At 35.1% G+C, this 11029-nt stretch overlaps 1 protein-coding gene across 1 annotated transcript in view; it reads right to left on the reverse strand.

Annotated features, from left to right (window-relative positions):
* LOC124646268 overlaps positions 1–11029 on the reverse strand; it is a 29219-nt gene that overhangs the window by 15985 nt on the left and 2205 nt on the right. Inside the window, exons 3-6 of the mRNA XM_047186389.1 lie at positions 10123–10306; positions 7787–7933; positions 6471–6586; positions 3415–3589 (exon numbers count right to left, since the gene is read on the reverse strand). Coding sequence (XP_047042345.1) covers positions 3415–3589; positions 6471–6586; positions 7787–7933; positions 10123–10306 — 622 coding nt within the window. The remainder of the gene's footprint in view (positions 1–3414; positions 3590–6470; positions 6587–7786; positions 7934–10122; positions 10307–11029) is intronic.

Raw genomic sequence — 11029 nt, forward strand, 5'->3', positions numbered from 1 at the left:
TAATGATAGTAGTCGAAATATGGTTATGTATGTAGATCATGGAAAAATATTACAAAAAAAAACTTATATTATTCTTTGTAATCTTGTTTTCGTGAAATTAATTGAAATTTTTGTCACAGAAGATGATTTCTATGTATTTATTTGTACCTGTATCAATAAATAATTGAAGTTTTCGTTACATAAGATTATTTCCATGAATGCATTTGAACTTGTATCAATGTTCATTAACACTGATTCTAAAATTATGATAAGAAAACAAATCAAACTTCAGTTTCACGAAAAAGAAAACTGAGAATGTTGTAATGAACCGTTGATAATAATGAAAACAAAATGTAAAACGTTGATAGCCATTAACATAATAGGCCTCACCTTTTGTGTTCGTTTGACACTCTGACCCTCATCGTTAAGTGTTTAATTAAAATCCAGTTTCACTAGGTGTCACACTTATGCCTTACAATGTCCACAATTAATGAAAATAATATTAAGAGAAAATCTAATTACCTATGTATTAGTATCTGTAGGTACCTATAGCAAGTAGCTATCAATTTTAGGTTAAACTATGCACCTAGTGGATAAGGGAATGCCAAAACCATATATCTCAACTAAAAGTAAATTTAGTGTCCACTTAGCAGCTTTGTCTTTTGAAGTTATTTCGGTACAATCGGCACCAAAACCAGCACATCTCGGTAGGTACATCGGGGTATAAACATTGTACAGTTGTGAGAACCGCAATCCTGATACTTTTGTTGCCGGGGCTCAGAATCGTTTTCATATGAACTGATTATTTATAGAAGTCTCTATTTCATATTGTATATCAAATATCCAAGCTTATGTTATTGTAAAGATCAAGGGCGAGTCGATTTTGGAACGAATGATAATATTATTCCTGCTATATCAAAATCGAAGTTGTTTTGCAAAATATGTACAAGATACGTCTTGCCATCATCATGTGCTTACTTTATAGAATTTCGGATGAAGCTAGAATAAAATTATTATTTTTGGTTATGTATCCGAATCAAAATATTATTTACAATATAAAAAGATTTTTTTTATCGTGATAAATTCTTTCAAAAAAATCTGTAAAAAAAGGACCATGAGTCAAATTGGGCTCATTGTCCAACAGAGTTACAGCATATGCCGTTGTGAAGGTTTTTGTTTGTACTAAAATTGTTACTATGGGCACTACCTTCAATTCCATGGCAAAAAAAAGATATGCACCTAAATAGGTTTACATATTACGTAGGTATACATTCTGGTTAACAGAAACGAAATGGGTCGAGATGCCATCGCTCAGTATTACTGCTCGTGTCTAACAGGTAGACGCTCAGTAGGAAGTTGTGCTCATATCATTTCAATAATATGGTATCTAGGGTGAGGCAGGCACTCACAATTTAATCCACCGGCAGGATATTTAGACGACATTATTATTTATATAGATTGAAATGTTAACAAAAATAATTTTAACTGTTAGCAGCTGTTTTATTTTTTATGTATACATTAAACCTGGAATTAAAACCAGTTAAAGGTGTTCAATAACAAAACCTACACTGCCATAACAGCACTACTTTTTGCAGAATATTAGTTTATTTATGGTCGGAGAAAAATATTTATAGCAAAATAACCCCATGGATTCTTCGCAAAAATGAGTTTAAATCTTTATATTTAGTGCTTTATAAGTATATTCAAAGTGGTCTCATCTCTGTTGGTGGGTGAGCCCAGGCTTCATACATTTTTGCCCATGGTCCTTTGGAAAAATATTAAAAAAATATCAAAGGAAATATTTTTTCCGGGAATACATTTTTGGATCAAATGTAAGCTTTTGGAAGCCGAAGTATCTTCATACAACCCACTAATTATAACAATAACATTGTTGTGAACACCAACATTCAATTAGCTGAAGTTTCTAATGGATGTTTATTGTTTTTAAACAATTCGTGTCAATAATGGTTTGTATCGAGCTTTAAGTTCAGCAACAACGATTTAACCTATATACTTCAGTATTAGAAAATTAAAGTTACAAGGGTCTGTAAATGATGAAGAAACATGAATCAACAAATTAAGATCATCAAAACGACCCTTAGAGAAGTGACACTTATAAAATCTCATCCAAAAATTTCAATGAAATGTTGATTTTTAAGGAAAATATTCTCCGGCACTTAATTCTTCAAATAGCGTGTAAACAAGAGGAAAAACGTCGTTCGCGTTCGTCATTCACTGAACAAGATTACGCAAATGAGACTTCTGACGGACATGCCCATTAAACTTAATGTGCACTTAAAATACATTAATTATGATAATTTCTGTTGTTTCTTATTAAGCAATGTAAATGTTCAAATATTAATTAATGTACTAGAGATAAAACTCCACTACATTTGAGCGAGTTTCCTCCTAAACAAATATAAACAAACGACTTTGTTTCATAGGAGCTATTTTTGGCGACAAATTGTATAGCAACGAAACGGTATCCTTTAGTAAAATATCATTAAAAGCTCAAACACTCAAAAGCTCTTAGAAGTCCCAAATATGTTAACATGTGTATCATTATGAATAATAAATATACCTATTTTATATAATTTGATAGAAAACGCGATCCATCTACCCACATGGGTATCCCTGACTTATCAACAGCTCTTTTCAATTTAGGCAAGGCGGTATCCGTCCCAAACCCTTTTCAAGGGAACCTCAATATGGCGCCTTCTTTGTGAACCATCCACATTTGTTATACGTCATAAATTTAAATAAGTACTTCTGGAAAGAGTAACAGGAAATTCGTGCGTGAAACGGAAACGTATGAAGATTAGTATCGCGGTTAAAAGGTAAGGAGTGCTTCGTAAAGTTTCCTGAACTTTAGTGGGTTGACCTCGAGGTATATTTGCGGCGCGGTCACTTACGTAACCTCCACTTAAGCTAAGTATGTTGACCAAGGAGAAACAACGTGATGTCTTTTATTATGCGACGGAATAAACACCATTTCCTCGGTTTAGGTGAACAAGACTAAGTTACATAAAGATTTGCGACGGAGCCAACTTTGTATGGGATTCTGCTGTCGTATTCATTTTCATGTTTACATAAGAATGCAGATATTTTATACGTGCAATGTGGGTTTGTGTTTTAAGGCGACTTTTAGACTTCCAGAAACTAGATTCCTTTTGTTTTACAAAACAATTTCAAGTTAGAGTTCGTTTTGAAACAATTTCGACAACTCCACTTTTAGAATGATATCTTTCTTCTACAAATCCTTTTATAACAGATATTCTGTAATAGAGCTATTTTTATAATGTCTAAAATTTTTTAAGATTTTTTTAACCAGTTTACATAAAAAATGTTATGAAAATTTTATTCAGCATCGAGAATTTGACAACATTAAATGAGTTAAAAAATATAAAGCCGAAGAATTAATATATTGTGACTCACTTTCTAGGTAGTAAAATAGAAGTGAATATGATCTTGACTCTGGTGTGAACAGAATTGGTTGCGAAGAGGTAGCGACAGCGGCGGTGCGGCGGGTACAATCCCGGGTACCCAGGACTGGCCAGCACGCAGGATCCCGGACCCCGACACGACACGTCTTGGTATAACCAATCGCAATCTGTTGGAGAAAATTTTGAATTAGTAAGATATCACCGTATTATTATATTACAAAGATTTTCAAATGTATGAAGCTTTTCATAAAACATTCTGGATCTATACGAATGAAAACACAAATAATAAATTATTTATTATTAACTATTATAATAAGGTGTAAAAGAGCTTTTCCTGGTAAAAACGTAAATAAAATGATTCCTACGATATTATTGATTCAAATAATTCCACATTGATATTGTAACGTCGTAAATAAAACTATATTTTCATTTATTTATTTATTTATTTTATTTATTTATTTATTTAAAAACATACACACTATCATTACAGTTTACAAACCAATTCGATAGTGGTGTCCACAATAGCTATACATACAAAAATAATAAAATTTAACTTAAATCTAATACAAAAACAAAACAAAACAAAACTGGAAATCAAATAACTACTATACAAAAATCATAAAATTTAACTTAAATCTAATACAAAAACAAAACAAAACTGGAAATCAAATTTTTGTATTGTTTCATTTTTGTATTGTAATAGATCTCTCAATTATTCCGGCTACTATGAATTGGAAAATTACAGACATTATTGCTATCGTGATTGGGTTTCAAAAATAACTGGGATTCAGCTCAATCACGCCTCAACTACCGTATTGGTATACAATCGTCAAACGCAAAGGTACATGCAAAAAACAACCGTATTTTCAGCGCAATAACACCTATTATGGCATGTGTCAGTCTTTTGTTGCACTTGAATTTTTGTAATTCAACGTTTCAAAATTCTATGATGGAATGTGTAATCTCAGTTTCATTTGATTTGTGTCTGTTTATGGTATTTAGTGAATGCTAAGGGATTTTTTTCATGTTCTGTTGTAAATTATATAAATAAACTTAATAGGTAAGTATATGATGATTTTTTTGACTAAGTTAAATTGCTCTATAATATATTTTCAATTTCCTCAAGTTTAGTTTTAATTACTAATTACTGTTAGATACATATTTCCTCTTTCGTCAATACAAAAGAATTTCCCCGGTATACTCTTAACACAGCAAATACCCTACATTATATACAAACAACAAGGTGTGTATCTAACATATAACAAGTTACTAATACATAAGCACACAACATAATATTATGGTGTACACAGAATATAATTATGAGGCAACTTCTGACGAGGGTACTGCCCGCCACACTTGCCTAGTTCCGAAAATATCTTGACAAGACAGCTATCCTATACTTGAAGCCGTGTTTGTGACACCCGTCCTTTATTTATTACATTTGGCCTGAGAAAATTATAATTGCTGCTATATTAGGTGCTAAGATGTTTATCTGGAGCCGTTTATTGTTGTTGTGTCTTGTCTAGAAGAATCTGTGTAATTCCGATGTACCTATATCTGCTGCTAGGTACCTATATCACTGCCTAGTTTTATCAAAATGAGTAGTTATTGTGGAAAATAACTGTAAGGGACATCAACACATCTCACTTTACGTAACTAGAGGCATATAAATAATAATAATAAATAAATAAATTCGTTTATTGATCCACAGTTACATTCGCAAATCACTTCTTAATGTTATGAGGTAGATTACAATAAAGGTAAACTGTAACTATATTACGAGAGTCATTTTTATCAGTTCTGTGGTCCCCAAACTAGGCTGTGCCTGTATCTTGGGGACCTATTTTCTAATGACATTGTGGTTTTTATGCGTAAATTCTGATTGTAGGACAAATAATAACATTAACATTATTTTGTATGTAATCGGTGGACACTTAGGAATAAATAAAACTAAATTAACATATATTATATAAAGGAGATCATATGAACATTAATTTCCATACCTGAATGTTAATTGGTTATTTTTTCCAAGATAAACCGCGATTAGAGATACTGCAAAGATAGATTGATGCAAATCTTGGAAACAGACAATTCTTATCAGCTTTAATGAAGTTTCCCTACACTTTTTCTTCTTACGTGTTATCAATACACAACAACACAGCATGCTCACTGGATGGTAAAAGTAGTTTTACGTGCAACTTCAGTATCCAGGCGTACCGTCCATTTTCTGTTTCATTTTACCACTTAGAAAGTTTTTATTGCATTAAAAACTGTGCTATTTTAATGAGCAATTTTTATTAACAGTATAAGCTGAATTTTATTTGCTGTGTAATTTAAGTTTATCGCAGTGTATGAATTACAAAAATAAACCATTAGAAAATACACTCTCTACCTAACCTTACTCTAAATTAAATACTAACGTTTTCCAAAAATAAGGACAAACCTACCTACCTACCTACTTAAAATATTCTACAAATCTTATAAATCAACTTGGGCATTTTTTAAGGTTTAAGAGTTTTTACTGGCCCGGCTTTGTTTCTCTTTAGTGTTCTTGGCAATAGTCTCCCCTGTACAATGAAAACGCCATACCAACGTATAGCAAAAACACACAATGGTCTAGGGACGTAGAATCGGAAACCAGTATTATATCGCCACAATATCGACGAAGGAAACGGTCATCTGCTTGTTATCGAGCTTTCCTTAACCTTGGATAACGATAAGGTTATACAAAGAATAGTCAATTACCCTCGGCCTTTATTGAACCTTTCTAATTAACAATAATTCAAGCAAAAGACAAAGGAGGCGCAAATACTCGAATAATAATCTTCCGATATTTTTTCCACGATAGAATTTCAGCACGCTCACGTTTTGATTGTAACCTAAATCTCTAAAGACATCTTGAAAAAAATATTCTTTGAAGATTCAAACTTTATCGTAAAATCAATAGGTACAAATCAAACCAAATAATAATTTTACACATGAAATATCAGAACACTTACTCCCGTTAAAAAGAATACAGTAGATAAATGTTTCTATGTAAGATTTTACCTGTGTGGGGTATCCGAGAGCCGCCCCTCGGGTGAAACCCAACGCCTTGGGTATTACTTAGCGATGTAAAACTGAAGAAAGCAAGGAACTGTGACCTCACAGTCTTTTCTGTTATCCTGGTAACAAAGGGCTGTATTAAAGGCGCTATAAATAAAGTGCTGAAAATGTGAGTAGGGTTTACAAATAAGAATAACAAAAGAAGTAAAATAAACATTTTATGTACATTTATTTTGTGTCTGTATTGTTTGGTATAAGCCGATCTGTATGAATAGCACACACCAAACTTCTGCTATGAGTTTTATCACGACATTCAAAACAATAGGTTACTAATAGGTAAACTCTTGTTTGTTTTACAAGTACCCATTCTACCTCTACAACGAGCGTCTAAACATTATGTGAACATCCATGGTGCGCCCGAAGCAAGTACGCTAGTTCATAAAATCAAGTAATTCACCGTCGTCAGCTGACAAGAGCATTGCAGCACTCCCTGACAACCGGCCACAATTCCGAATCGAGCATTACCGGTTCCGCTGTGACGACCTTTTGTTCCGATTCCGACTGCCGCTCACTACCGGAATTCGCGTTTCCGAACCGAACTGCAAATGGAGATAAATTCTGAAATGCTCCACGCGGCCGCATCGCTTCACTATCCGGAAATAATGCTCATTTGAGTGCCTGCCGCTCCCATTAGCGGATGAAAATGTAATTAATTATTGTTCATTTTGGTTGGATTCATTACCACCACGCGAGTAGACCGGATTGCTTAACGAGTTACGTTTAATGATCGATGATACTACACGCGTACGTTTTGAATATCCAACTATGTAGATAGCGCCGGGGGATAATGTTGTCCGCTTTCTGATATCCGAACCGCTGAGGTTTGTTGGAAATAATGAGCGGGTATATATTCCGATACCTATCATTATATACGGCGACCCGCAAAAACCACCAGCGCAGCTCAGTTACAAAATTAGATACACTGTCTAATGTAAGTCATGATAATAAGTGCTTTTGCTGCTTTTAAGCTTATCGAGTACCTAAGCACACTCATTAAGAAGAATTGTTCAAAAATAGAATTTTAAGAGCGGCCTGTGCAAACTTAACCCTGCTGAATCAACGAACAAACAGTTTCGGAGCCGTAATGGACCTTTAATTTACTATTTATGGAAGTGGCTAACAATTTCAGAGTAAATCTCACCAAATTGCAAATGTTGAGTGGAAGCTTGCAGCGATAGCTATGGAGGATCTAAATTTTTTGTAACTGTGTAATATGTGCAACCTTTTCGTATGAAATGGTTCTATTAGAGAGTACTCACCTAAATTCTAAAGTAGAAGCGCCATGATCGGCGAACAGCACTACGGGTGGCGTATACCGCTCATTGGCGCCGCATAGTCTCGTCTCCGCAGCGCCTCCCGCGGGCACTGCGCTTGCGCTGCCCAGCTGCAACCAGCCTCCCACACAGCTAGGAGAGAAAACAAAAACAAATTATTAACTAATTGAAACCCAACACCCCATTGGGATTAAATGTGACGTCTTGTGCGAAAGAAAAGATAGAAATACTGCAGGCTGAAATGTTTATGGTAAATATACATGCAAAGTTTAACGACTGCACATCCCATGTTCGTAAATTATAGTTTAATGTTAAAACGAAATGAGCGTAGAGATATGTAGCCGCCGCCAACGGATACATACAAAATACTGTGCAGAACGTAATCCAGACAAATTTGTCTTGGATCCGACAACGACTGCGGCACTCGCGTACTGTGGGCAAGCTGCCCGCTGCCAACAATGTTATAAGTACACGCTTAACTCGCATAAAAATGTACACCACATCACTTTATGTGCTCACAAATACAGATTTAGCAATATTCCAGTCTATGCTGCGAGTGCATTATCGAGATTCAGCAAATACTCTCGTATTCACAGTAAGTAACTAACACATTAATCAAATACCGCATACATTCCTAGAGTTCCGGCTATCGCGACAATACGGATATACGCTGCAGCCAGATTATTATGCCTCTGTGTTACGTATGTAGGTGTGAAGCTTTGTTTAGTCTTAGGCCAGTGATTACAATCTTCATTATGTGCCCGTGTTATGATCGACATCCAATCAACTGACAAACAGAGAGACTGGAGAGAGCTACAACTGAGATGGAACAAGGCATCACGGTAAACGATGTCGGAGATAGCCTGTCGATCTTGAACCTAGGATAAAGCATTACTATATAGGGTACCTACCTGCTAAATAACGGTCAATTTGATATATACGTTAAGCATTTTAATAACAATAGCACCTCATATCAAACAAAAGCTAAACAAACATTAGGTAGGTCCCCTCACGTACGCAAATTAGATTTTGTTCGAAACCGCAACACGCCTTACCAAGCATATTGACAATCGACACACATGAGCAATATAATATGGCCGGTATCTATCGCAAGACGATCTTCTGGAAATATTCAATTTGACGGGACATTGATCATAGCAGTGTGCGGCTAGCGCGGACCCGTCGCGACCGATTCCCTTCCACCAATCACGGACCGCTCCATATAACTCTCATACATGTTGAACGAAACTATGAATATGGTAGGAGGATCTAATTTTTCTTAGATTGCTTTTTAGGGTTCTGCGTCTGTCATAAAAATTATGTTCACATTCATAACGCGGACCACACTCAATGACCATACTTCATTAAGTATAGTCCTCGTTTTGAATACTTCCAATTGCTATTGATTGATGATTGCTAATTTAGGTATTATTTGGCACTTGTTCTTCTGTATTGGTCAAACAAAATCCTGAACAAGTCAAAGGTTCTTTTACTTATAAAATTAGTTTTGAACTATTATCCGTACCTGCTATTTCGCAAGTGTCGCATCGGTCATATATGCCAAACTGTTGTATACGTATGTACATACATAGGTATGTCATACAGCGCCTTAAATAAGTTCTTGCACAGTTTCGTGAAAAATACAAAAATACGCTCCGGTTTATATGAATGAAATGAAATTATAATGTTGTAATTTGTTTGTGGTTATTATCATAATTAGCTTCATGATTATTATGTAAATGGATTACACTCAACGGACATTTATGTCTAAAACTTAAGGCCATATTAATGTAATAGATGAGTAAATCAGAACAGCTAAATGGTGCTTGGTTTCCGATTGCATAGGTAATTTTGGATGGAATTCATTGCGTTTCAATTAAGCTAAATGCGTCAGTCAGCCGCAAGAGGAATTGTTGCTAAAATTTTAAACCGAATCCAAATGGAGTTAGATTTATTAATATTGGATATCAGATAATAATGCCATTTGAATTCACGTATGATAATAATGTTTGTTGGGGTCGCAAGTAATGAAATTGACTGGATATTAGAATGTGTTTACTAGGATTCTGGTTTAATGAATATACAGTCGAGTAGATACGGGACAATCATCATGCGTATCAGATACGGAAATACTAAATTGTTTCTGTGCAAAGGTGTTCAGTGAAAATAAACTTTTGAGTACTTTTCTACTTTCATTATATTCTTAGCTTCGATTTTCAATTAAATTTTGTGGGTTAGGGTCGCATTTTAAACGATCCTTAGAAGTTTATATTATCATATGTATATTTAACTGAAGGAGCTTCTTATAAATATAAACCTACCTGGTGCCATTAAACTTGCCGACGGAGACAAGCCTGTACAGTTGTATCTCAACCCGCTGGCCAGCATCTGGCTGCAAGAAGTAGGAACACGCGCCAGGACCCTCGATGGAAGGGGACTTGATCTGACCGAACGTTTTGCCGGACTTGCTCTTGAGGACCCGCGAGTCGATTGTGATGTTGCACACTGAAATGTAATATGTGATTAGAAGACTGCAAAGCAACTTGGACCTTATTTTAGATGACGCATGGTATAAAATCAACCGCTCTTTATATTACATCCTACATCTACAGTTACAAATCGATACGGTAAGCTAAGAAGTTGGTTTCATATAGGCAGAGATAAGGAAAAGTGCAAATGAAATCTGTTCTTGTACCCTTGATTAAGACTGTCAGTTCACGCAAAAAGTATTGCCGTATTCAATTTGCCTATTACAAAAAGTCTTACTTCGGATCCGAGATTGGCAGCCCTCTGATAAATGGCGTTCGACCCGCATCCTAATTGCGTAACACATGACAATCCCAACTGAATTCGTTTTGCCCCATTATTATTGAAACATTGCTTTAAGTCCCTTTAGGCCTGCGGTATTTCTTGACTGGTAAACCTTGTAGCTGTCACTTCTTAGATTGTCTAAAGTGATTTGTGGACGAATAAATAAATAATTTCATTTTATATTCCATCGCTTAAGTTATGAGACCCCTGGATGGGCTATTTTCATAACAGGACAACCTCATACTACCCTTAAAGGATTCATAAACGTGATGACATTGTCCTAACTATATTGAAAATGATTGATAAGGGTTTGATTACACTGTTTTACGTCCATTAGAAGCTTGTTGATTTCATCAGTTCCATTACGCCGACCATTAAAACCTTGTTTATGGACAATATGTTGGAACGAGACCACGT

The sequence above is a fragment of the Helicoverpa zea genome, chromosome 1, assembly GCF_022581195.2.
Source record: "Helicoverpa zea isolate HzStark_Cry1AcR chromosome 1, ilHelZeax1.1, whole genome shotgun sequence".
Lineage (NCBI taxonomy): Eukaryota > Metazoa > Arthropoda > Insecta > Lepidoptera > Noctuidae > Helicoverpa > Helicoverpa zea.